Consider the following 27,841-nt stretch of genomic DNA (forward strand, 5'->3'; position numbering starts at 1 on the left):
TACAACTATGAGCCTGAATGCCATTTAAGCAGAGAGCCACGCTCCCTCTTAGTGCAGTTGTGGGGCTGGATGGAGGAATGGATGCTGAGATACTTGGAAGAGAGCCAGAGCTAGCGAGGCCCTCATTTACATGTTCCCCCCCCAAAATCAGTGAGTCTGATTTGCAGTAGCTGTAATTCTGGCCCATCTCTGGTGTGACACATATGTCAGAAATCTCTGAGCAACGTGCAGGAGGCGTTTATGAAAGGCTTGAGAAGTTTCCCATCTCCTGAACATCTATATTCTGTTTGGCTCGGCTAGGGCTGAGCTCCGTGGAAGTGATTTCAGCAGGGGGTTTCCTGTTCCCCATAGCAGTGGCAGATAAGTAGCTTCAATTGTCCTGTCGAGCGTGGCACAGACAAGGATGAAACAGTTTCTATTCAAGATGCAGTGAAATACAGGGCTCAGAATGAGTCCCTTGTTTGTACTGGAGAATCCACAGCATTAACTGGAGATTTACCAGCATCAAGGGCACCTCTATCATTTTAGCAGCAAGTAATTAGTCTTGATTTCCTGTGGGGAAGTGGTAGCCATGCTTAACAATTGCTTGTTGATTTTTCTTTCCTGGAGGCACAATTAGGACATTGAAACCCTTCTTGTGTCATACATTATGCAGGCGTAGGTTTATACTTCAGCTATTATCTCCCTGTGATTTACTGCAACAGTTTGATTTGAACACTTCTCTTTGTCTAAGTAGGTTGATTCAGTGGAGTTCAATGTCTGGGATATCGGAGGCCCAGCAAGCATGTCTACAGTCAATCAGTGTTTCTTCACAGACAAAGCATTATACATAGTGGTGTGGAACTTGGCACTGGGGGAAGAAGCTGTGGCAAACTTACAGTTCTGGTTGCTGAACATTGAGGTAAGAAGTCACTGGTGGACTCTGGAGTATCTGTTTATCACGTAGTAGCTCAGCACACAGATATGTGATATTACAGATTCTTTTTGGTCTGCTTTTAAAATCTCTGCAAGCTATGAATTTTGCCTAGCTTCTGGAATTAATTTTCCATTACGCTGTAGGCGTATCGCTATATTTTATGGTTTAAATTTATCATTTGCTTTGTTCTCCCTCACACACATCAGCGAATGAAACAAAAGCTGATTTATAAACCTTTGCTAAGTAAGGCTGAACATACTTATTTTGGAATTAGTGTTTGACCACACTGTGCTCCGAGGGGGATTTGAAGCATTTTCTTTCTTCTGTGGGTTAGACACACATTAGTCTTGAGGTTGTATTTTTAACACTTTAGATTCAGGTAAGCTAGAGAGTATCTCCCAGGCAGCTCTCAGCTGAGACTCAGAGCTGCAGTGAATCCATTGGTGTTGAATGATTTTTATAATACCATGTTCATATTTTTTTGTAAATGTTTATTATTGCATATCTGTCTTAATGTTTCATACACAGAAATGGGCTCTAAGCTAGTGCCTCTCAAAAAAAGAAACATCTTGACATTACAAAAATATTAGCTTAACGGTCAGCAGCAATCAAAACCCCAAACTAGGTAACAAAGTCGAAAGCATGAGTATGATATTTCAAAATGTGTGATGTGCCTGTGTCCTTAATACATCCCAGCAAGCACATAGTAGCATCAGAAGAGATACAGAGAAAGATAAACATGATGGTTAAAAGTATGGAAAAGTTTGAGTGCACAGCAATTAAATAGATGAGGCCTCTTCAGCTTGGGAAAGAGGCGAATGAGGAGGGCTGCATGTAGGCTTACCAGGGGTAAGGAGAAAACCACAATGGATTCTTTCTTTGTGATCTTTTACAATAGGAGAATGAGGAGAGATCAGATGAAATAATGAGATGGTAGCTTTGAAACAAAGAATAGGAAGTATCCTAAACACAACAGGTAGCTAACCTGTGGAATTTATTGGACCTACAATGTGCTGTGGGTGTCAGAAATTGAAAAAAACAGACTGGTGGAAGAAAAATCCATCAAGTGCTATTAATTCAGAGATGCTGTCTCATGCTCGGGAAGTTGGTGAGCTGCTGGGTGCTGGGAGAACACACCAGGGAAAATCTCTCTATGCTTACCCCGTGCCTATACTCTTCATTAGCCTCCAGGCAGAATATTGGGCCAAGTGGGCCCTTTGGTCTGACCTGCTACAGCCATCACTCCTGTGTCCGCACAGGGTTCGAGTTTGGTGTCATTCAGGTTTGAGATTTCAGCGGGCATCGCAAGAGAGAAACGGATTGACTGCAAATAAGCTTCTATTTCTGCATCTGAATTTTTTTCTGTGGTCAAAGTCATTTGGATCGGCAGGCTGATCCCTGCGTAAGCCTGTGCAATCCCATTGTATTTGGTAGCACGTTCCCTGAAATCAGGATACACTCCAGTCCTGTAATAGAGTTGTGGAAGGGCAGGAAGAAACCACAAGATCATCTAATCCATTCCTTTGCACTGATTCAGAATTAAGTAGGTTCAGACATTTCTAGCAGTTTATCTCACCTCTCCATATACCTCCAGTGAAAAAGTTTGTATAACTTCCCCAGGTATCCATGCCAGAGTGTAACTGGCCTTTTTCAGGATATCGGAGTTAGATCTTCTGGCTACAGGTTAAGCTAACTTCTTTTCCTTTGTCTGGGCAGAGTTCCCATCACTTAGCTGACTTGTGGCAACTTAATAGGACACGGCAACTTCCTTTATGTTAAGCCCTGATGTAACAAACCCAAACTGACCGTTTCCTGCTCTGCAGGAGCAACAGATGATTATGCCATATTCTGCAGGAGAACTTCTGTAATACCCAGATCACTTGTTGCTGTTGTCAAGCTGCCACAACAGGTTGCCTCTATTTTTTATATATATTCCATTTTATTAATGTATATGAGTACTCCCTCTTAAATATTATACTTTTCACATGTCCTCAGTGAATTTACCATGACATAATCTGGATGAGATCATTGCCAGTGTTTTCTCTTACAGGCCAAAGCTCCAAATTCAGCGGTGTTAGTGGTAGGAACACACCTTGATTTAATTGAAACTAAATTCCGTGTTGAGAGGATAGCAACTCTGAGGGCATATGTCTTGGCTCTCTGTCGGTCTCCCTCTGGATCCAGAGCAACTGGCTTCCCAGATATCACATTCAAGCACCTGCAGTAAGTACTTGTGCCTTTATGAAGCTCAGTCACTCTATTTTATGTCACTTTAAAACAATTCTGTAATACTTGGTCTCCTTGGCAACGGAACTGATTTAAAGATTTGTCAGCGTTGCATTTCATCTATTTTTGACTGGAATAATGTAGTACAATCAGAGAGAAGTTCAGTGTTGCTCAGGGGTCTAATCATGGGGCTGAGAGCTGGAAGCTCCAAAGTCATGACCTTGACCAGCCTGTTTTAGTGCTCCTGCTCCGCTCAGATTTCTCACCATTAAATGGTGATACAGTTCATTAGTCACAAGGAGAGAACGTACAGATTGAGTAATTAATGCTTCAAAGCTTGAGAGCATGACTGTTACAGGATGGGTGCTGTGAGGATTGTTAAGGGGAGGCTGCCTGGGAACCTCTTGCTGCCTGACGTGAGAACGCAGCTCACATGGCAGCGTTGGCAGGGTGAGGAGTGGGTCAGCCCCTGAGCTCCTGGGAGTCCAAACCTGTGCCATCTGAGTGTGATCTGGACGTGTGTGATATCTGGGTGTGATAAAGGAGGGGTGGTGCTGTCTGGAAGATCTGTGTCAGTCAGGCCTTGGAGTCTGATGCCGCTCCCTCCCTTCGGCTGACGGAGAATGCCCTTAGGGACAGGAGGCTTCTCTGGCTGGGAGAGGAGCTGGTCTGTCAGCCAAGGGATTGCACAGCATGGGGGGAGCGTGGATGCAGCAGGCTGGCACCAAACAGCATGAAATCGCCAATGCCTGAGGCAAGAGCAGGTGGCAGCTGGCAAGTAAAGCAGGGCACTGCAATGTCCTCGGTGCTTTGCATCTGCTGCCTGGCAAAAGTCATCAGGAGACCTCCCACGCTCTGTTCTGCAGACACAAGTACTGCGTTGGGCATCCCAGCTGGCTCCTTGCCGTTAGAAGTACCAGGGATGCAGTGTGAGGCACAGAGACTCACAGTGAGAAAGAGAAAGCTTTGTGCTTTGGCCTCCTCAAGCCTCTTTTCCCATCACCACAGAGCATCCTACCATGATCTCAATCATTCTTTCTCAAGGGGACTTTCTTTTACCCTGCCCCACATCCCTCACCTTCCCCTTCTTCACCTTCCTTTCCCCTTGCATTTCCTTCCAGAGTTCCTTCCTGATTTCCTACCTCCTCCCTCCTGTGCCTCTTCTTCACACCCCATCGCCCACCTGGATGGGGCTCCTCTGAGCAGTGCTTGGGGCAACCAGAGGAGTGTGTGGTGTTAAAGCCTTGTGTGGGTGAGCCCAGGGTGCTTTTATCAGAGCTGGTCCTCCAGCTTCCCAGTGCCACTGATGGCTGAGGTTTAAGATAAGGCATATTGCTTTAGAAAAGGATTTTCTGTCTGCCATGGAAACGTGTAGGATCAGTTAGAAAGACCCTTTGTTGGGGCAAGTGGAAGAGAACCGTTCTTATCCAGCCCACAAAAAGACCAAAAATAGTAGGAGCTGGAGAGAGCAGGTTTTTTAGCTGTTAAAGAGATGATGAAGGCCAGCTTTTAGGATCTAAGCATCAATTCCCAGATCACAGGATCTGGCTGAGCAAGGGCCGGAATGAGAGTGGGAAAAGGTGTCTGGTAGTCATCATCGTGCCTCTTTGATCTGAGGCGGGGAGAACTGGACTTGTCTCCAGCAATTGCCACAGCACAGTATTTTCCTCCTTCCTGCAGTCCCTTCCAGGATGTCTGCAGCACTGAGGGGAAAGAGGGTGATGGCTTTGGTCAGTCTGCCAGGGAAGTCCCCAGAGATCACGGTGCATAGGGGACAGAAGAGCAGTGCACAGCGAACGAAGCAGGCAGAGCAGAGGTTGGCCTAATATGTCTTTTCCAGACTACTTCTTATTTTTCTCCAAAGCTAAAATTGCTCACTGACAGCCTTCCTCCCATTCATCTGACACAGGAAATTTAAAGTCACTGATAAGAGAAAGCAAGCCTGGAAAGGAAGCCAGTGTGTTGATAAGGTTTGGTAATCTTCACCCTTGCATGACTTTTGCAGTGAGCTCTCGTGTAAGACTCTGGAAGGCCTCGATGGACTCCGACAGCTGATTTTTCATGTCACTTGCAACATGAAGGATGTCGGCAGCTCAATTTGCTCACAGAAACTTGCAGGGAGATTGGTGAGAACTGTGCTTTCTAGTGGTGATCCTTACCAAAGGGGGGCTTTTTTAGGCTTGGTTTTGTATTGGGAGGTGAACTTTAGGAGTTATTGTTGATGCAGGAGGCATGTGAAGTATCTAAGATGGCTGTCTGGCTTTGGGAAAAGACAGCACTATAAGATCCCTGTAAAGGGAAGATGACTTAGCCAGTTCATCTCCAGCAGTGATCGCTGTCTGATACTGATCCTGCTATTTTTCTCATGTGACAGATACCAAGAAGTTACCTTAGTCTTCAAGAGGCTGTCCTTGCAGAACAGCACAGAAGAAGTCAGAATGATGATGTACAATATTTAACAGACAGACAAATAGAACTGATCATTGAGCAAACGCCTGGAAATGATATCAAAGACTACGAAGACTTGCAAACTGGTAGGTCAGAGCAGACCGGTAATTTCTTGCCAATCAATATGTGTGACCAATTGAAATATTCCATGAATAATAAAAATGAGGGGGGAAAAAAAGCCCACCAGATAATTGCTATGCAAAAGAAAACAGAGTGCTGTGTAGAGCTCTACACCTTTGGAAATTGGTAAGATATAAAATTAGTAATGGGGCTTTGGGGAGAGGGCTGGGAAGTTTCTAGGATGGGCTGAGGCTACTATTTTTTAAATTTTTTTTTTTAAACAAGCTTTGTCTGATTTTATTTCTGCTCTGTGAAGAATGAGGGTTGCCATAGTTTCAAGGCTGTCTTCTCTGTAGGGCTGCAGTCCTGTGATCTTCACAGAGCCCTTGCTCTGCAGGAGCCAGGGAGAGCCCTTCCCTGTGAGGATGGCAGGAGGAGGGTAAAGGGGAGGTGTGATGGGGACAGAAATACTGACTGTGAAGCGGTGAGATGTGGGGTTTACAAGTGGAGTGCTAGATAGCAGCGCTCCTCAGGTAAATGGTATTCTCTTGGCTTGGCTACGTGCTGGCTATATCTGGTATGCATAAAAGCGCACAGACTGTCTCATAGTCTTATTCATTGGCACTGTGGTTTCCTAATGCCGGTCTATTGCTAAGCTACAATTATTTTTTGCAGCAATTAATTTTCTCATTGAAACGGGTACACTACTGCACTTCCCAGACACAAGCCACGGCCTGAGAAACCTCTACTTCCTTGACCCAGTCTGGCTCTCAGAGTGTCTGCAGAGGATTTTTAATATCAAGAGCTCCAAGTCTGTAGCTAAGAATGGAGTCATCAGAGCAGAAGATCTCCGGATGCTGCTGGTTGGGACGGGCTTCACGGAGCAAACTGAAGAGCAGTACTTCCAGTTCTTGGCCAAGTTTGAAATTGCACTGCCTGTGGCTAATAACAGGTATGTTGATAATTAGAGACGCTTAGCCAGGCTGGAGAAAAATGGCCGTTTAATCAGCGGATATTAACAGGCTTTGTCACTACAAGCGGTTGTCTTGACAAGGATCTTGCTATGAGAAGGTATTTGAGTGCGTTAGGCAGTGTAATGGAAGGCACCCATCCATTTGGGCTGTATTTCCTGGCATGAGCATCCTTTGGTCCACACAAGCTAGTTTGAAAACTTTCCAAAGCAGGTCTTTGTCCCCTCGGTGCATTGAGGCTGGTGACAGCCTCAGCCACCAGCACGGAGGGGCAGTGACACTGCCAGGGATGTGGCGATGAGCAGGTGGAAGCTGTAAGCGCTCAGCCGGCACAGCTGCAGCTGAGAGAGGATGAGAGGCTTGTGGCTGCTGGGCCTGAAATATAGATGGGCTGGAGTCATCTGTTTCCAGGGAAAGATCCTCACTGCAGAGTATGGCAGAAAACTTTGTATAATCAATAATTATGTCAGCCCTGAAAGCAGTAGTATTTTATTTCGAGTGAAATCAGGACAGTGTCACTTGTGACTCGTAGTAGTACATATAAAAATAAGATTTTCTTATTTTTAGCCTCAGTAGGTGTTGATCAATGGTTTTCCTAAAAATGGTCTAGGAAACCTCATTCTCTTTAAATGTTAATGAGCCCTCCTCCCCACTGCCCCCCAGCTCTTTTCCTCTGGGCAGAGTTCCCTGCCATTTTTCTCTCTCCCATCTGCTTGGCGACAGCCTGTTGTTGCGTTAACGGTGAAACCATAGTTGTGTTGCACTTCTGATGGGGCATTTGCATTTCACTTCCTTGCCCTCCCAGGCCAGCGCGGCTGCATCGCCCTGAGCCTCTCGGCAGCTCTCAATGCCAGCACAAGTGCAGCATTCTCTGTGCTGTCATTATGCCTGTCACTTATCCAGTCCCGGATGCCAACAAATTTTCTCAGGCTTAACACAGATAAAGCAGCAATGTTTCTGCCTAGTCCAAAATGCCTTTTGGACTCCTTGTCACTATCTGCCATTTTTCTCCAAGGCAATTACATTGTCTGTGGCTTGGGAACAAGGAAACTGCTTTTTCATGGCCTGCCCAATGTTTTTTTGAGCGATCCAAGCCACATTAGCAGAATATTCTTCCCACTCATGGACTTGTAGCTATAGCAGGTTGGATTAATTTAATGTACTAGCCAGACACAGAGCAGTTATTTGTTACTGTGCTTCTGCAATTATTGTCTAGATTGCCAGATAGGGTTTCTGTGCAGTCAGTAGAGAAAGCAGCTGCCAGTTTCTGTTCTGAAAGGGTGGATGGGTGCATGTTTCACATATTTTCAAAATTTGCATTGGCTGTTGTTCAAGAGCATCAAATCACCATCTGTATTATAATCCACTATATAGTTGGGGTCCAGAAGGGCCTCACTGGCCTTCTTATACTCCTAGACCCTTTCTTGGATATGCTGAGGAAAATTTATTGGCTGTCGTATGATGCATCCGCTACCTTTATAGAGCGAGAACTTTTAGTTTGATGCACTCTACTTTTCTGCCTAAGGTGCATATAATTTAGCTTTGTTCTGCTTATTAAAATAGGGTTGAAAGTATGACCTTTCTTATTGTAATTTATAAGTGAAGAGAAATTTTTATCAGTTTTACATTCCAAAGATGTTTCATGGAACGGGTAATTCAATCATGTAAAATGTCATCAGACGTTATGGACTGTGACATATGGAGAGAGCTGTTGTCTGGTGATGGCTGTTTTTTCTGAACTGATACTTCAGGTTTTACAGAATCCTGCAGCTACTAGAGAGAAAACGTGATAGGCTTAAAGCATTGGATTTGGACCCAGCATTAGTTCTAGTTGGGTGTCTAGTCCCTGCCACTGTTATTTTGGTCAAGTCCCTTGGCCATTTGCCTCATTGCTGTCATTATGCCCATGAGTGATGAGCCCCAGATGCCGACACATTTTCTCAGGCTTAACGCTGATAGAACAGCAGTGTTTCCGCTTACAAGTGAATAAGATTTTTGATTGTATAAGCATCTTAGAATGTATTTGGTACAGAAGAGTGTCACTGTCGAGAGATTTATTGGCAGGTATTGAAAGCCATAAGCTCATAGTTTTCAAAACAGTTCTAGTCTTCCAAAAAGTTTTAGCTTCCCAAATACTAAAGATTGGGACAAACTTACATTCTGTGCTTACTGGGAGATCTGAAAATAATTGGAAAGCTTTGTGGTCCTCTACACCAGTGTAGCTCTGTTACTTCTGACTGGTCAGACTCAGATAGCACTGAGTCACCTCCACACTTGGGCAAAGAACTTAATAACCTGATTGCAGGAGGAAACTGAGCAAGACAAGTGACATCTCTGCTGGCATCAGTCTGGCAAAGCGAGCTCTTCCCCGGGGAGTTTGTCAGGGATGCGGTAGGGAGTCCCATCAGCTGCAGGATGGTGCAGCAGGAAACCTGGTTGTGTTGACCCATGAGATGCTCTCCTCCTGGGACTGGGATGAGAGCCAGAGCAGCCCAGTCTCTGCAGCCTGTAACTGCCTCATTGCCACCTCCCATGGCACCTCCTCTCCCCACCTTCTGGGCTTACTGAAGCTAAGCTGCTGTAGGTTGGTTTTGTATTTATCTTCTGTTCCATGTAGGGGCCCAGCTGTAATTCTCTGCTTACTACCAGGGCAGAGTAGTAAAGATAACAAAAAATGAGTCTCAACATCACAGTTGTTCTAATGACTCTTATATTTTAATGCATTTAATTTGTGATTACACAAATGTCCTGCTCATTACATCAGTTTTAACCCTGTCCAATAGCCCTGGCTGAATTATGTAATGTCTGTTTTGCCTCTGCTTGCTTCCATAGTGTAAATGACTTTCTCCGTGTATTGCTGCAGTGCCTTTAGTCTGAAAGCTTTTTTATATGCAGTAGGCTGTGCCATTAAAAATCTCTTTGGAGACTGAATCGCCTTATTATCCAGTAACAATGTACTCACTGTTACAAGCTGTGGCTAAAATTTGAGCTGTTGAATTTGATGTGTTTCAGCTACCTCCTCCCTCATCTGCTTCCTACCAAGCCAGCATTAGATATCCACGGGCTCTGCCACCAGACCACAAACACAGTCCAAAGGGTCTTCAAGATGAGTTTTGTCCCAGTCGGCTTTTGGCAAAGATTCATAGCCCGAATGTTAATTAGCCTGGCAGAGATGGACCTCCAGGTACGTTACTGTATCTCTCTGCAAGCAAAAGAAGACAGCTAAAGTTGTTCAGTGTAAGTGGGTGTCTCTTCATATCCAGCTTGCTTCAGTCACAGACTTCAGTAACATTATTTGAGTAAATAGGGAGAGATGACACTCTGCAATCAAAACCAGATTCTGTTTTCACAGTAGGTGTCATTCAGCACAACAGATTGTCACTGGGGAAGAAAGCCTGCCTTCTCCACAGCTTCTTTATAACATGATCCCCTGGAAGGTCTCAGTACCTCCAGCATCTTCCAATTACAAGTAATTGGAGTTCTGCCTGCGGCTCTTGTCCATGGCCGTTCCACTGGGCCAGACTCTGCTCATGTCGTTTGCCAGCGGAGATCTGGAATAGCTCCACCAAAGTCAGCTATCTGAATCTATATGGGTTTAAATGAGAAGAAAATTACAGGACTGTTGCCTTAATGGGATAATGAGTGCAAGCAGGCACCCTATTAGTGCAAGTGGTGTGCATATCATTAAAGTAGTGTTTGTAAGGTTCTGAAAGCTAAGTGAATTTTGATGTTGTTACAGACACATTTTTGCAGCAGCTTATATCTGAAAACACAGCCCTGCTGGGAACCGTAATACTGCGAAATATTTTTAGTACTGCTGTGGTATCTTCTTAACAGCTATCCATTTGTACTCTGTTCTGTCAGTGATGTATAGAACGTGGAAAACATGATACCTGGTTTTGGAAGGTCCTCTATGTTCCAGGCTTCTCAAACCATGTAATAACTTTACCTGTTTTAACGGGCTTTCTCAACCCCTTGCTTGCATCCTCATGGACACTACATAACCCTAGAGCACCTTTGCTAGGGGCCTCATCCAGTCCTCACTGAAGCTGAAGGGAAAAGCTCCCAGGCATCAGACCTGTCTGCAGACAAATAAGTGTTAGAACAATGAGTACAGTGGAGTTCTGCACATTAAGTCTTTAGTTTTAAAACAAAAATATATTTTGCTCTAAGTGCTGGTTTGAAGTGTCTTGGAGAAAAGCCATCTGCCTCCCACTGAAACAGGTGGGAAAGTTAACTCTGCATCGAGGGCAGGTTTAATCATTCACTAGAGCATTTCGCTCTTCTTTAGGTTTATAAGACTTTTGCAAATGCAGAATTCATATAACAAATGTCACAGTTATAGAATTAACTTTGTTCACTGGTATGAGATTGTTCCTTTTTGAGTCACATGAAAAATATTTCCATTGCTGCAAAACCAACTTTTACTGTGTGTATTTTTGTTCCATCGCAAAATTTTTTACGAGAACAAGTCACTCTGTAATGGAAAAGGTACGACAGCACCTGTGAAGGCCAAAAAAAAGAAGTCACCTTATTGCTCAATGAAAACAACATCCTTATGAGAAATTTCAATGGCTTAATGATTTTCATGCTTTTCTGCTTGTTTCAGCTTTTTGAAAACAAGAAGAACACCAAGACGAGAAACAAAAAGGTGACCATCTACAGCTTCACAGGCACCCAAAGGAACCGCTGCAGCACGTTCCGAGTCAAAAGGACTCACACTGTTTACTGGCAGGAAGGTCTGTTCGTTACCTTTGATGGAGGCTATCTTAGGTAATTTGTGTTCGTAATGCAGCATGCGTGACAGGGGACTAATAGAGTGTATGAAACACGCCATCTGAGAGGAGATGAATGGGCCTGACTCGTGCTATATGCTCACTCATCAGTAGAAGAGGAGGTTCTTCTGATAGACATAACTCATCCGGTAACAACTGGTGACAAAAATGATGAATAACTGATTGTTTGGCAGTTCTGAATATGTCAACCTTACGTGTTATTGCAGTCACAAATTTAAAGAAAGAGGCCTGAAAACAGAAAGTGATATTCAGAGCAGAACTCTGCCAGCGTCAAATCATGCATTTTCACATGCAAAGATTTCCTTACATCAATGAATTTTCCACTGAATCCTAAAACGTCATCACAGTGGGGCAGTAATCCAGATCAATGGAGGTGCTTCTGTGCTATCAAGCTGCGTGCCACAGGGACTATGGACAACTGGTTTATGCTGGCCAAGGCAGAGTGCTGGCTGCAAGCCTGGAGAAAACCTGCTGTCCGTGTTCTTTCACAAAGGCAGAGAGTAGGCAGCCATTTAAGACTTTCATCTTTGAGGTATCTGCAGATGCATTTTCTTTTCCAGTCCCTGGCAAGATAGGGAGAAACCATTGGTGCTGTTGCATGGTTGGAGACCAGAAGGGCACAGTGACTTTCCTGAGTTCATCTAGGCAGTCTGCAGCTGAGTAGAGACTTGGACCCAGACATTGCAAATCACAGGCTGGAATCCTTAATTCTGGACCATGGTTGTCATATTCTTATCTCCCATGTGCTTCAGGGAGTTACAGAACTCAGCTCTTTGATTTAAAGCTTTTTTCTGGGGAGGTGAATTGCACAAAAATTGTTATGTCCATAAACTTTTCCAAACAGTTTTTGGAAGTTGTATTATTATTATTATGCCACTGGAGTTTTATTACTGATCTTTAAAACTCCTAAGCCTCCATCATTCTGAATGGGGCATTTCTGTCAAAACTCTCCATCATTCTCAGTTGACTTAGGCCTGAGTTTTCTCTGGGTCTGACCCTCTGTAGCACTTACCCATTGTGAGCAACTAACATTTCTGTGCAAGAACTCTCTTCTGAAAGTCATTTGCAGAACAGACTGAATGAAAATCATTCTCAAAGCTAGATTGCTTTTTATTTTGATTACTTATGAACTACGTGTTATTATGTAACTCAGGTTTCCTGTGAGAAAGAAAGTTTGATGACACTGGTACTTCACAAAAGCTTCACAGGGCTGTCTTTTGGCTTTCTTACACAGTGTCGAGTCTTCTGATGTGAACTGGAAAAAGAAAAAAAGTGGTGGAATTAAAATCATTTGCCAGTCTGAAGTGAGAGACTTTTCAGCAATGGCGTTCATCACAGATCATGTCAACTCTTTGATAGACCAGTGGTTTCCTGGTAAGAGAACTACTGTAATTTTCTTGCACTATTACATCCTTTTATCAGAAGGTTCTTTGACAGAGCTCTCCAGGTGCACAATATTGTGTGTTAATTGAAGACCCCTCAGGCTCTGAGAGTCTCCAGCCAACAAAGTTTGAAAAAAGCTGATAACCTGCAGACAGAGCAAGATTCTTTGCCAGCACACCTTGGTCTAGACATTGTGTCTTTCAGTCCATCAGTCACTGCAAGCGCAGGTGAAACATTACAGTTCAAACAGGACCTGCTTCCACAGGAGTTCAAGAGACTCTTCCAGTGCTCATAGCAGGGACAGGATTTGGCCCAAAATACTTGGCACTGTTCCTTGATGGCAGAACTTGTTTTGGCATCAGCTGGGATCATTTGCCCACCATTTCTAACATTTCTAATTTATAAACTTGTGATGTGAGAGGCATGAGTGAATATGATACAAAGGACTCTGTGCCAAGGTAACTTCCTTGACTCCAGCAGTTGTTTTTCCTCTGATCAGCACAGATCCCGCTGTTCCCCAGCGGGCTGTTTGCAACCTCAGTACACTTTGTTTAAAATCAAAACAGAATCTGAAGTGTTCTTTGTCATCCCACACTGGTCTAGAAAGCAGTGCCAAAATCTCTTAATTGGAGGCTCTCTGGAGGAAATAGTTGTGCACTCTCACGTATTCATGTTATGAAGATAAAAGAAGATTTTATTTGACTTTGGATTAAAATAATGATAACATGAATCACTGAAGCTTGAGAAGAGTCATGACTTCAAAGGCTACGGCCTGTGTTCACCCTGCCTAATTGTAGGCATTTAACGGGGCCTGTCACCACAAAATCCCTCTGTCAGTGGTAGAGGTGTGAACCTCCCAAAGGCTTAGTCTTGGTAGAATCCTGAAAACCTTGCCTGTGAGGGAGCCCACAGTGACCGTGTTCCTATCTGGGGTGCTGCAGGTGAGTGCTTGCTCCTAGCCTGCACCCGAAGCACACAGCGTGCTGTGCCTCCCAGTCCGCTCCCATTCCCGTTCCTATGCCTGCTCCCATTCCCGTTCCCATGCCTGCTCCCATCTGAAGCCATCTGGCAGCTCGCAGTCTGCAGGGCAGATGTGGCTGGGGTTCCTGGGCAGCCTCACAGCTGCCATCCTTCTGCTGCATGGTCATGCTCTTTAGCATACGCAGTGATCCCTGTATGCAATTCCCACAGAGACACCCACCAAGTAGGTTTCCTCCAAGGCTTTATTCATATACTTCTAAATTCTGCTGGTCCTGAATACATTTTCTTTGCAAGCCTGTGCGTTACCTGTGACCAGAGCAGGGTAGCTGTTCAGTTATGTCAATGGTCCTGTCTCCTCAGTACTGTCCCTGCTATCTTTGTATGCTTTGCAAAAAGCTATTCTCTTATTCCAGTCAATAAACTGGAATAAACTGCTGCCTTCATGAGCGTGACCGCTTTCAGCCAGTGGATCCAGGTGGTGACTGCAGACATCTGAATGCGTGAGGAGCTGTTGTTCCTTCTCAGTATGTGTGGGTTATGTTGTTTTTTCTTTGCTTGCTTGCTTTGAAGCACTCACAGCCATGGAGAGTGATGGCACGTTGCTGATGGAGCAGTATGTGCCCTGCCACATCTGTGCAGCTTCCAAGCCGGAGGACAATGAGTGTGGTGAGAAGGTGGAAGACGTGCAGTACTTCAACATGGAGGACTGTGTGCTGACTGCAATCGAACTGGACTACATCACGTGTCCTAACCACCCTGACATCCCCGTTTCTCTCCAAGAGCTGGTCCCAGAGCTTTTCATGACTGATTTTCCTGCCAGGTAACATTATTTGATTAGCCTTTGGTTAAGTTTCAGTGTACCTATGTGATTTGGTTGGATTTTTTTGCTGTCACCTCTGCTAGAGGAACATACTGACCACAGGAAACAAATTCATCCACTCTCAATCCCTGCTCTGGCAATTCATCCTAAACTGTACTCCAGGTGGTCAGCACACTTGCTTAGACAATCGCTGTGTGCTGACCCAAGTCATCGCTTCAGGGGTCCTTTGAGATCACTGTAGTGCAATGTGAAAGTCCCTTTTGAAAGCTGCAGCTGTCCTGCATTGCCCAGTACTCTGGCCAGAGCTTTCTGTGGTTGGAGTCTTTCTGGGATCTCAGAAAAGACAAAGCACTTTTGGCAAAACCGAAAGGAATTGCTGCTGTGTCACAAGATTGGCACTGAAATCACCTTTAGTTTTGAAGAGCACATTGGTGGGTGAATTTATATAGACACCACTGGAGAATTCACACTGAGTCAAGGCTCCTGCTCGGCTGAGGGCTGTTAGCTGTGTGTAGTAGTAGTGTGGCAGTCCCAAACAGCTGAAACAGCTCTTCCCTACCCATAGCAGCACTGCCAAATCTTTAAGCTGCTTAACTGCATTCCCAGATGGTTTCAGTCTTATACCCCTTATTACTTAGTGCGTAGAGCAAGAGACCTCCTGACAGGAGACCAAGGTCTATTTCAGTTCACCTTTCTGTGCCCAGTGCAGAGCTGTGAGACCTCTAGACCAAACTGTGTCTTGTTGGCTGCTGTCAGAGCTATCTGTGCTCCCACTGGCCCCTGTTCCTTTCCTGGGGTCATTTTACAGGGTATTCTGGGCCAACACCCCATCGGCCCGTCACAACGGCCCTTCTCGCAGTGCTGTCTCCTGGAGATTTATTTGACTGGTGCAAGGCGAGATGTCTGAAGTGTGAACAGCTGTAAAAGTAGTCTGTGGAAGAGTGGGGAAATGATGAATTGCAGCCTGGGAACAGTAAGCTGATTTGAATAATCAGGTTTCAGAGTGTGGGGCTGTTCATAAACATCCTGTCCTGCCTCAGCAGAGAAAAGAGGCACAGGAGGTAAATGAAGCAAAAAAAATCGTTAGTACAGATAAATTCTAGAAATATCTGTACCTGTGTCATCTGCTTGGAAAAGGAGCTTGCCTGCTTTCCAGATCTATTTGATTCTTGCAGGATAAATTGCCACGGTAAAAAGCCTTTTTTGCTTATTTGCTCAACTTACTTTTTTCCGTGAGAAATCTGTTGTACACGAGCCAGCACAGAGCACATGGAGATGACCAAGGTAGTTTAGGTGATCCAGTCCTCTCAGTAGATAAGACAAGAACCTATTAGGGATTTGTGAAAATGGAAACCACATTAAAAATATGAATTTACAGTGTCTTTGAAACTTTTAATTAAAAAGCCCAAATCTCTTTTTTGGCAGACTGTTCCTGGAAAATAGCAAACTGGAATGCAGTGAAAATGAAAACAACGTTCTTGGCCAGGGTGGAAGTGGGACCGTTATATATCGGGCACGATACCAAGGAAAACCGGTGGCCGTGAAGAGATTTCAGATTAAAAAATGCAAGGGTTCTCCCACTTCAGCTGCAGGTATGGTACACAGAATCGGTGTTGGGAACCGGCTCTTGCAGCCTGTGATCCCAAGCTAAGACCAAAGAGCCTTCTCTCTCTGAAGTGCTGGCAGCACCTGTTTAAATACAGCTTTGAAATAAATAGCAAAATTGATGTGTTTCCATGGTGGAGGAGGATGCATCTTAGAGTCCTTCACAAAAGCACTTGTAGGGATGAAGGTCATCATTGGCACTGCAGGAAGCTTCTCTCCAGCAGGTCAATGGGTGGACTCATGGGGTGCCAGGGCAGAGCCCTTGATTGGGGCGAGAGGCAAGATTTCACCTCCTGTTCCCAAGTGATTTGGCAATGAGAAGTGTGGATTTGCATGGATCTGCACTAAGGACTTGTGGGTCTCCACCTTTGAATAAGTCTTTTACTCCATCTGTGCCAGCAGCTACAGAAAGCAAATTGGAAATCCTTCTCAGCCTGCCAGCTCCTCCGGGCAGGGACAGGCTCTCAGACTGCACATGCTGGCTGTCAAGCACAGGTTTCCAGGAAAGTCTCAGTCCATGGGCAAAGGCAAGTGCAAAGTGCTTCACTTTCCTCACTTTTGTCAGGGAAGGATGCAGTGAATCCCTGAGCTGTGGAGGAGGCCAACTGGTGTCCCAGTGACAAATAACCTTTGGAAAGAGCAGACCTATCTGAGCAGCCTGTGGTGTCCCATGGCAGAAGGACAATTACTGTGAAGGGTCACTCTTCTGGCAAGGAAGCTGGGAAGGAGTAGGGAAGACTCCTTCAACCAAAGGGTCTGCATGTGACATTCACACCTAGAGAGTCCCTGCTTTAAAAGCACAGCATGAGTTTTCCAAAGTCATCCAGCTGATACATGAGAACAGCGTGTACCAGACACACTCAAGGTTGATGACAGAGGACCAAGGGAGCACTTGCTTCCTGAGGCAGCCATATATATCCTGAGTATAGACAAGATGTCTGTTAGTGGCTCATGCACCAACAGGAGGATGCAATTTAAATCCCTGCTGTTGGCATATTTAAATCCCTGCTGTTGGCATAACCCCACAAGCTGCCTTCCTCCTGCAGCATTTGCTCAGTGATTAGCACCCTCCAAAGAGTTTCTGACTTGGTTTCTCAGCTGGGGGCTGAGAAGGGGGTTGTGTGTCTTGCCAGATACCATGCTGAAACACCTGAGAGCCATGGATGCCATGAAGAACTTCTCCGAGTTTCGCCAGGAGGCCAGCATGCTCCACTCGCTGCAACACCCCTGCATCGTCTCCCTCATTGGCATCAGCATCCATCCTCTCTGCTTTGCCCTAGAGCTGGCCCCTCTGGGCAGCCTCACCACTGTATTGTCTGAAAACTCCAAAGGTAAAAACGGCATCTCCCTCCTGGGAGAGCTCACTCTTCGAGTCACAGTAGTGACAAATGGTCAACGACGTTTAAATTACTGCTTGATTTACTGGAGGGGATTTTTTTCCAGACTAGGGGAAGTGGAATGAATCGAACTGCTCTTAAACTGTGCCTTTGGGAGCCTAGTAAAAATTGATGCTCAGGATTTTCAAAACTATTTTGGAGACCTGGATTTTCAATTTCTCTGTAAATTAATAAGAAGTGCATCTCACTTCAGTGCTGCATGGGTAATGCTGTGTTCTTCCCCCTGCAGATGGGTGTCTGGCACTCTGAATTCTCTCATAATTATCTGTATTGCTGTTGCTGTCAAAGGAATGACACTAATTCCAAGATAGGTTGAGGCCATCTGACCCTCTTGGCACCTTGGCTTTGTGTCAACTTTCAGTCAAACACTAATTTTCACCAGAAGATTTAGGGGTCTAGAAGTGAAAGGGCTTAAAAAAAAAAAAAAATGTAATAGAACTGTCAGATGTGTATAGTAACACGAACAGTGTCATTTCAAATCACTGCACTGAGTGATGTTTTAAAAGGTGGTTAATTATTGCTCTGGAGTTTAAAAGAGAAAGAGAAAGGGAGAAAAAAAAAAGCAGTTATTGCAATTACAAGAACTGAAGACAGGCTGTTCCTTTGTGCCAGGGTCTTCCTTTGTGCCGCTGGGACATATGCTGACACACAAAATAGCCTATCAGATTGTAACAGGCCTCGCCTACCTGCATAAGAAGAACATCATCTTCTGCGACCTGAAGTCGGACAACATTTTGGTGTGGTCCCTGGACGTCAAAGAGCACATCAATATCAAACTCTCCGACTACGGCATCTCCCGGCAGTCGTTCCACGAAGGCGCGCTTGGTGTGGAAGGCACGCCAGGCTACCAAGCTCCTGAGATCAGACCTCGTGTAGTCTACGATGAGAAGGTAACTGTGATGTATCTGTGGTGACAGCGGTGGGTGGCTGGCTTCATGCGTGGGGCTGAATTCCCCTCTACATGCATGGTGTGCAGCACTAGCTTTCCCACCATAGCCTTCCTTGCTCTCCTCCACCCTCCAAGGGAGATTTTCCCTTGTTTTTTGTCTCCTCTGTTGCTGGCTCTAGGTCGACATGTTCTCATATGGGATGGTCCTGTATGAGCTGTTGTCTGGTCAGCGACCTGTGCTAGGACAACACCAGCTCCAGATTGCAAAGAAGCTGTCTAAAGGGATCCGTCCTGTTCTTGGGCAGCCGGAGGAGGTGCAGCTATACAGGATGCAGGCACTCATGATGGAGTGTTGGGACACTAAGCCAGAAAAGGTACAAAAGAACCCTCAGGACCAGCGTTTTCTGATCCTGTAGCTACAGGGATCTGGCAGCCCTCTTCATGCAGGAGAGCTGAGCTTGCTTTTGGTACAGCAGAACAGCTTGGCTTAGTTGCCTATTTACCCCTCCTGCTGATCTGGCCCAGAACATCTGTTGACTTAAATGAGAGTTTTATGAATGAAACGATGGCAGATTGGTGGCCTTAGACATCTGTGGTGACATGAAGGTCCCTTGATGTCAATGGCAGTTAGGCTATTGATTTCACCAGGGCAAGACGTTGCCCAGAATTTCTAGAAATAGCTACAGTATCGTGCTGTGAGTGTAACTACAAAGATTTCAAAAACCCTGAGGTTATAAAAGGCGGTGTGAGGAAGAAAAGGGTTCAAAGTATGAGAAAAGCATTATGCTGTGTTACGTTTTTTCATTAATTACAAGTTGGTGTTTCAGAGCTGCTGTCCTTTAGACAAAGGTCAGCTTCACTCACAAACAGCTAGACACTGTCATGACAGTGGGTCAGCTTCCAAAATCCATAAACATGAAGAAATTCATCAATAAAATGTCTGAGAGAGTTGCAGACCAAACCATAGAAGTACAGAAGAGGTTTGGCTTCAGTGCCTGGGCTATGGAGGATGCTAAGAACCAAGGAGGTGGAATTTATAGGGAGAATTAGTGCAGATTTGAGAAAGCAGCAGAAGTGTTTATTAAAGAAGACCTGCTTCTTGGCTCTCTAGCTTTAATAAATAATGATTATTATGGTTCTTTTATTTCATCTGTCTTGTGTGACATATGTCTTTGTCTTTTCCTTTCCCCACAGCGTCCACTGGCCATTTCTGTGGTAGGACAGATGAAAGATCCTACCTTTGCAACATTTATGTACCTGCTGTCCTGTGGGAAGCAGTCTTCCTTCTTCTGCTCTCAAGGACAGGAGTACACTTTGGTGTTCTGGGATGGGAAGGAAGACACCAGGTGAGGCTCATATTGGTGATCTCTTTCTTTTTTTCTTTCCAGCGTCTTCACTTATGCCTCTGGGAGGGAGGTAAAGAAGGTGAAAGTGAATTTGGGTGAATGCCAAGGATACAGTGAACACTGTTTTCCCAAACTCTTTTAATTGGGAACAGTGGTTGCTTTATAAAGGATATTTAATGAGCTTAACTCTGCTTCAGTTAATATGAGGAGAAGATTAGGGCAGTGTAATGATTCACACACACAGGATGAAGCATTTGCACATGAGAACAGATGTGTTCTGCCTTTCCTAATGAGGCCATTTAACACTAAACCTTTCCTAATTGAGACTGCAGTTCCATCTCTGTTCTTCAAAGCAATTAAGCACATGCTTAAATCCTATTGCAATCATTGGGAGTTAACCACATGCCTGAAGCTGTGTGTGCATCCAAGTGTGTACTTCCAGTAAAATGTGTGCTATACTGAGCAGACATGTGCTTTAAATGTTATTAAACTGTGACTGAGATGATGGTATTTTGCACAGCCACATGTGACCCATCGCTAGTTAGGATTATTTTTACGGATGTTACTGATTTTTATAGCCCAAATCTTATTTGGAAACATTCACAAACTGATCTGGAATTTATATTACTGTGTTCATTATTTGTAAGCATTCACCTAATGGGAAAGGTACCTGATTTGTTCATGAACTATTTGCTCTGCAATTTGTGGTGCCTGGTCAGTCGTTCAGTGCAGACAGTATAACTATTCCTGCTAAAACTGGTGAAACACATGGGACTCACAGATGTACCTTGAATACATGGATGTTGTCCAAATATTCACAGCAATATATCTCAGTGAATCTGCTTCCTGACTGGACAATCCACTTGCTGGAGACCGCTGAATAACAAATTACTTCTATGTGACAGATTTCAGGATGTGTAGTTGCTTGTGCCACGATTGGTAAAACATCTGGGGCTCACAGATGTGGTTGTGAAGATCCAGTTATTGTTCAAACACCCAAACCCAGTAAACTTCCCCAAACAAAATCCTTTCAGTTACAAAGATATTAATTGGTCATATTTATAAATTGTTTTATCAGGTTACAGGTCTTTGCTCTTATTTGGAAGAATTGTGCTCTTCTGTTTATGTATTAGAATGAGGAATGAAGCCAGGTAGTGCTGAGGCAGTGAACTTGGAGAATGAGCACATATTCTCTTGAGAACCTAACGGGCAAGATGGGCTGAGACCTCCCAGCTATTAATTACTGCTGTTCAGCTAGAGCTGTTTGTCACACAGCTGAATTATAGGAACAGACCACGTAAGTTCTCCTAACGCATTTCTGCGCAAGGTCAGGTAGCTGAGTTTAAATCTTCACAGAAGCAATTGCATATCTCCCACCTGAGGAAGAGCTGTGGCACATCTGTATTTCTTTTCCTTTGTGCCGATCGTTTGGAGGGGTGTAGATCTGACCTACGAGGAACGGCTGAGGGAGCTGGGGTTGTTCAGCCTGGAGAAGAGGAGGCTCAGAGGTGACCTTATTGCAGTCTACAACTACCTGAAGGGAGGTTGGAGCAGAGTGGGAGTTGGCCTCTTCTCCCAGGCAACTAGCAATAGGACAAGAGGGCACAGCCTCAAGCTTCGCCAGGGGAGGTTCAGGTTGGACATGAGGAAGCATTTCTTCTCAGCAAGGGTCATTAGCCATTGGAAGGGGCTGCCCAGGGAGGTGGTGGAGTCAGCATCTCTGGATGTGTTTAAGAGAAGACTGGACATGGCACTTAGTGCCATGGTCTAGTTGCCATGGTGGTGTCAGGGCAATGGTTGGACTCAAAGATCTCAGAGGTCTCTTCCAACCTGATTGATTCTGTGATCCTTGCAGCGTTGCCCACTTCTCGACAGTCATGTTGCGGCCAAAAGGGCCGAGTACCATCCTGTAGCAGTTTGCAGGCTGGATGTTGGCTATAGGAAATTGTTATTTGCTCCTTTCAGAAACTACACGGTGGTGAATCCGGAGAAAGGAGTCATAGAAGTGGAGAGGATGAGCTGCCCAGGAATGAAGCTGTGCTGCCAACTAAAATTTCAGAATGCCCTCTGGGCTGCCACCGAGGTGAGCATTGCCCATGCTTCAGCACCCCGCTCGAGGGGGGCCTCGTTAGAAGAGACACAAACGAAGAGAAAGAGCCTATTAAATTAGTAAAGCTAAGAGGGTTTGAGACAACGGGTGTCTCGGATGAGCAGCGTGACTTTGCATGTGCTGTCTCCGGGTGTATTGTTTCTGCCTGTTACTCAGCTGACACCTAGATCCAACTCCTGCTTCCTGGTGTTCAAAGCAACCGTGGGAACCTCCACTTTCCGAGGCGAAACTCTCCGGGTTGTAGCATATCTGTACGCAGGGTTTCATCTGGGAAATGGCCTTATCTGTGAGCGATAAAGGGGAGCGGTGAAAGAAACCATGCGTTTACGGGTGGGGTTTTGAACGAGGCCTGAGGGATTTGAAAGTCGGTGGGAAATGGGTACCCAAGTTTTGTGTTCACCGTGGAAAACTGCAGCTAAAAAGATAAAGAGTGAGAGAGCATGGCTGATGGATCCCCCAGAGCCCCCGTCCGCCCCTCAGAAAGGGCTGTGGTCAGTGTCAGTCGGTTTTGACACAAACCAAACAAAAAATAGCTGAAACAAACTGAAATGTTCCTGAAGTTCAGTGTTTCAGAGAGGGAAAAAAAGGCCATGCTTGCTGAATAAATAACTTGTGTTGGTTAATTGACTCCACCCTCACATGGATGCTGGAACTGAGAGTATAGCTCTTTTTTTCCCTGTAGAAAAATAAGATATTTTGACTTTTTCTGTTCCCAAATTGAGGTAAAGTTGAAATATCCATATTTTTTCATAACAAGAAGTATAGAAAAAATACAATTCAGAAATCTTATATTTTATAACCCATCTTTTTGATTGAAATGAAGAGTGTTGCTATTCCCCAAACTGGGTGCTCTGTGTCAGTTCAGTAGATTTATGAGTTGCAGAGCAGGTGTAATTTCACACACAATGTAATACTGGCTTTACCTCAATGCAAAATAACATACAACATGTTTCAGTTGTCCTGACATGTTTGGGATTTGTTGGGGTGGAGGAGGACCTGTCCCTTTAATTTATTTTTGGAAGAATTTTTAAAATTAAAAAACAAAACAAAACAAAAAACCAAACAGAGTCAGGGTTGTCAAATGCTACTTTTAGATGTGGTGATAAAACACCTACAGTGGTGATTCTGGTGGCTTTTGGATAGTGCATATACTGCCCAGAGCTTGTTCTGGGGAAGGCAGTACCTGCTTTCTGCCTGCAGACAAAGCAGGGAAAAACAAAGAGAAATCCAGGCTTTGGATATTGAAAAATACCAGTAAAAACTGGTTTTGGAACCCATTTGGTCTTGTTCAGCTATCAAAATATGAAAAGCATGGAAGATGATGGAAATCTATAGAATTTTATGTGCTCTTTCACAGGACCAGAAGATTTCTGTGTATGGGTTGCAGGGCATGTGTCCTCTAAAGACTCCGCAGAAGGGTTTAGACACTCCTGCTACTGTGAGCTGCTTTCTGGTAATGCCTGTTGTCAAAAAGGTAAGGAGGAACCTAGAGGAAAAGGGGCATTAGTGGGGCTAAGCCGTCTGCTGCCAGAGTTCACGCGACTTGTCCCTAGCGAGTGCTGAAGGACTCTGCAACGCCCAGGAACATTTTGGCAGTGCGAGGAGAAGGTTTCCAGGTCTTTGCGCCTCTGCCAGAAGACAGAGGTGTGGGCAAGAACCTGAGTCAGGGGACCAAAGCTGGCACTTCCAATCCTGCTGGGAAAACAGTCAAAATAGATCAAATTCCTCTGCAAGGAAGTTTTCCAGCTGTGTTTCCACATCACTGGAAGACAGGGTTTAGGCTGATCAAGCCTAAACATGAAACAATAATTAAAACAGAGATTTGTTAGCTGCTAGTGTAGGACTTGGGTATATCCCAGCTCTGGTACCCACTCTTCTCCTGGTGTGTGTGCATGCTGTCATTTGTGTGCACAATCAACTTTAAATATTATCTAGGCTCAGCCACGCTTCCTTTTGGTTTTGAACGCGAACACTTAGTAATTCAGGCAGTCCAAGAACTGCCTCTTATGGCTAACAACAAAAGTTACGTACTATCTGTCTACTTCTGGACTCGCTCACATCCAGTCACTGGCAAGAGCAATCTGACATGACTGCCTATTGCGGGCGCGTCTTGGGAGATGTATAAAAACTGTTTTCGGGCTAAATTACCTCCGGTTTGCTTACAGCCACCTCAAGGAAAAACATATAATTACGTTCCAATGTTATTGGTAGCTGTGTAGTTTTTGCAAATGCCAGCAGACTGCTGTGTGTCTAAAAGCTCAATGTGGAGCAGCTCTCAGAGCTGGTTTATACCACGTGCCCGTCCCGCGTTATTGTCCATTTCTGGCTCGTTTGCTCGGGCCGCTGCATCGCTGCAGACCGAACCCGAGGCGGATGGTTAGTGTAAGGTGTACTGCTTCGCTTCCAAACATGGTGTAAGGAGGACTAAAGGAGGGCATAGATCAAAAGTTGGCACAGGGAGGAATTTCACCCACCGGGAGGCTGCAGCTGTCGGCTTCCTTTGGCTCCCAGACCTGCAGCGTTTCTCTGCCGTGGGGTTTCATTTCTGATGTGGAGGGCAAATTTCTTTTTCGTGCTGCCTGAGGTTTTATCCGGGGCAGTCGAACGAGTCTTTCAGCTTTTCCACTGTCATACAGCCTGCAAAGCCATTCCTCAGGGGTTACGAGTGGCTTTATGTCTCCTGGTTTCTATTTTCAGTTTGTGGCTTGCATAGAAAATGTCATAAATAATGCCAGGCCCTACAATAGTAATATTGAGTCTAGACACCTCCCTTCCTCCCCCGACCCTACCCAACCTTCCAGAAATCCACATCCCTTCGGCGCAATCCTGCTCGGTTTATTGTACTTACTTTTTCCTCTCTCCTTTCTATGAATGAGTTTGGCAGTGAAATAGCCAGAGCAGCAGCCATAGGGATGTGCAGACCAGGCTGGCAAGAAACTAAACCGTTTTTTGAAACAGCCAGTTCTTCCAGCACAGCTAAGTGGAAAGCTTACACTTGTCAGACTCGCTGTACGCTGCAGAGAGCTCTATCAGAGTTACCACGTAGTCGTTATTGCCCAGCAGAGAATTGCTCGCGTTTCCCTGGGAAGAAAGCCTTCAGCTGATGAGATGTGAGGTAACTAGGAGTCAGAGAATTGCCGGGGGATGTTGCTGGGAAGGGGAATTCTTTACGACTGCCTTGGGAAGCCTGATCCAAAAGAAATAGTTTCCAAAACTTGGTTTCTCATCCAAAGGAAGCATCATGGAAATTTAAAAGCAGCAGAGAGGGGCCCAGAATCCAAAACTCGCCCGCCAAGGAAAAGTCTTGTACAATTTAAGCTTTTTTTATTGCATGCTTTCTGTCACCAGTATCATTGTTTTTGGCGAACAATAACATTTTCAGTAAATTTCCTTTCAGAAAAAAAATAAAATCAAATAAGCAAACAGGTTAAAAAGAGCAAAACAAGATGCTTTCTGAATTGCTTTGCAGCATTCTTACAAAGAGATGTTGAGGGAGAGAGAAATCTGAATGGGTGCAACCCTCTGGCCTCTTGCAACAACCTGGAACATAGGAAAACAAAAGCTGCATTTAAAGGCTGCACCCTGCCGCGGCGTTCGCTGCCAGCAGTGCCAGAGCTGCCCCAGGCAGGAGGAGGTGACCAAGGCCGTGGTGTCGGGGGCTGGATATTTTTTAACGTGTCCTTAGCTGCGAGGACAGGACGTCTGGAGCCAGCTCATCCCTGCACATCGCATACGGTCAGAGCCCCGCGCGGAGGCCTTCCTCCCTGGCACAGCGGGGCTTCTGGCAGGATGGAGACTTCAAATGCAGTTTTGTTGCTGTGTGTTTTTGTTGGCTCGTTGGAGAGCCCAAATGTTGAAAAAATGAATTCTGAGAAAGTTACTTAAGGTTTCTGGAGGCTGCTGCCCTGCCTGCCTTTGGTCACTGTTGTAACACTCTGATTTGGGAGAGTTTTGCCTCGCTGTCCCCCTGCACCGGCACCTAATAAAGTCTGGTGAGTCGGTGGCACCCACGGGTGGGTGGCCTTTGCCATAGTCTTCTGTGAAATGGGTCACTCCCTCATCTGATTCAGGCGAGGGGTGGCAGGTTGAGGGCATTTCTCAGCACTTGAGTTCACAGGATCACAGTCTGGTTGGGGTGGGAAGAGACCGCTGGAGATCATCTAGTCCAACCCTCTGCTAAAGCAGGTTCACCCAGAGCATGTTGTCCAGGGTCACATCCAGGTGGGTTTTGAATATCTCCAGAGAAGGAGACTCCACACCCTCCCTGGGCAGCCTGTGCCAGGGCTCTGTCACCCGCAAAAAACCGAGGGGTTCCTACTCCTCCTTTCCTAAACGGAGATAACAACAGTGGCTGGATAGAAACAGGTCCTGATAGCCAAGACTCTGAGTAATAAGTACCCCAAAGTATAAAATATCTTCCAGATTTGCTTCCCCCGTTGTGGTGTTCCAGACAGGCTAGAATTAGGCAGAGTCTGTATTGCCAGTAAAGCTGGGTGGGGATCGCTGACGCGGCTCTGCCCCGGTACGGTGCCGACTGCCCAGGGCCGGGGAAATTTGGCCTGTGGAACCCAAAAGGGAATCTGGATTCTGTTCTGCAGTAGCTGACACTAATCAAAGAACTCAAAATATTTTTAATGAAGACTATGCTTGGATAATTCAGCATTTTCAAATCAAATGAGACAAAATTATAGACATCTCTGAAGACTTTTATAGTGTCCAGTGTCCAGTTCAGGTTGACGTACCCACGTTACAGTTAATTTCAGATGTTCCCATTTCAATTTAAATTTTCCATTTTTAGTAAGAAACACCTATTGTGCAGGATCCTTTGGACTGAAAGAAGTTGGACCATTTTCTCCAGAGAAATATGGGCTGTTCTGCTTTGCTTTGTTCTGTTTTAAATAATTGAGCTCCTTTCCAGAGAAAAAGTAACCCAAAACCCATCTTGTGCGAAGCCTCGTGCCATGTTCCAACCTGTTGATGCAACTCCCTGGCAAACCCATATCCAGGAGCCTTTGCACCAGATCCACATGGCACTGAACACCACAGGCCATTTGGGTTTCTTTTAATTCGTGGTTAGAGAATTGGGACTGGACTGAGTTAAAGTCCAAGTCCCATTTCACAACTTTCCACTTGCTTCTCTAGTTTTTCCCATTACAGTAAAATTCTGCCGTGATTTGGATTAGTCATAAGGGCTCAGCACACTCATGGTTTTACTCATACTTTGTAGGAGATAGTGTCGTCTTGTCCAGGACTCTTAACGAGCCTTGCAAACAGTGCTATCAATTAAACTAATACCCCTCTGCTGTCTGCCCTGTGGTATCTGGGAGCAATTCAAGACACTGATTTTGGCCTCTATAAGGTTTAAGCAGCCTGGGAGCTATCTTCCAGGGCTGGCACAGCCACGATCCCTGGAAGGGCACATTAATTAAGGCTTTCCCTTAATTCCTGAGCAGCAAGGGGTGAGGCCGAGCCCCCGTGCCATCTCGCAGAGGCGGGCAGCGTCGCTGGCACCCCGGGAGGGCTGTGGAGGGGTGGGGTGGGTTCAGCTGGCGGTGCTCCGGCTTGTTCTGATCCCTTTGCTGTGCTTAGTCCAGCCAGACTGTAACAACAGCAAAAAAAAAAAGCCCTGGGCAAAGGGTCTTTTTTTAGAATTTATTGCTCCACGGGGAGGAAATAGAAAGGCCTTTGAGGTAGGCATTGTTTTATCTGCTTCACAGATGGGGGAGTTTCTGGTCCAGACCCAAGGTCGTGGGGAGTTTTGTTCCCGAGAGATCCATTTCCCAGTCTGTTTAACAGCATTTTGTGCCGCTGCGATGAGCTGGAGCAGTCAGAGACCCGGCGAGCCGTGGCCTTCTCACGGGCCCCTGTCCCCAGGACACGCTGGTGTCCATCG

General features: G+C 45.4%; 1 protein-coding gene across 2 annotated transcripts in view; it reads left to right on the top strand.

The window, feature by feature from the left end:
• LRRK1 (leucine rich repeat kinase 1) overlaps positions 1-27,841 on the top strand; it is an 83,327-nt gene that overhangs the window by 49,481 nt on the left and 6,005 nt on the right. For both annotated transcript variants that reach the window (XM_068410605.1, XM_068410606.1), the window contains 16 exons: positions 737-901; positions 2,967-3,139; positions 5,148-5,268; positions 5,517-5,676; positions 6,326-6,602; positions 9,634-9,805; positions 11,231-11,394; positions 12,652-12,791; positions 14,352-14,601; positions 16,027-16,193; positions 17,340-17,537; positions 18,216-18,493; positions 18,672-18,866; positions 19,687-19,838; positions 21,804-21,921; positions 23,306-23,422. In XM_068410605.1, the coding sequence (XP_068266706.1) occupies positions 737-901; positions 2,967-3,139; positions 5,148-5,268; positions 5,517-5,676; positions 6,326-6,602; positions 9,634-9,805; positions 11,231-11,394; positions 12,652-12,791; positions 14,352-14,601; positions 16,027-16,193; positions 17,340-17,537; positions 18,216-18,493; positions 18,672-18,866; positions 19,687-19,838; positions 21,804-21,921; positions 23,306-23,422 (2,847 nt within the window). The remainder of the gene's footprint in view (positions 1-736; positions 902-2,966; positions 3,140-5,147; positions 5,269-5,516; positions 5,677-6,325; positions 6,603-9,633; positions 9,806-11,230; positions 11,395-12,651; positions 12,792-14,351; positions 14,602-16,026; positions 16,194-17,339; positions 17,538-18,215; positions 18,494-18,671; positions 18,867-19,686; positions 19,839-21,803; positions 21,922-23,305; positions 23,423-27,841) is intronic.

This window comes from Nyctibius grandis, chromosome 11 (assembly GCF_013368605.1).
Source record: "Nyctibius grandis isolate bNycGra1 chromosome 11, bNycGra1.pri, whole genome shotgun sequence".
In the NCBI taxonomy this organism is placed as follows: domain Eukaryota; kingdom Metazoa; phylum Chordata; class Aves; order Nyctibiiformes; family Nyctibiidae; genus Nyctibius; species Nyctibius grandis.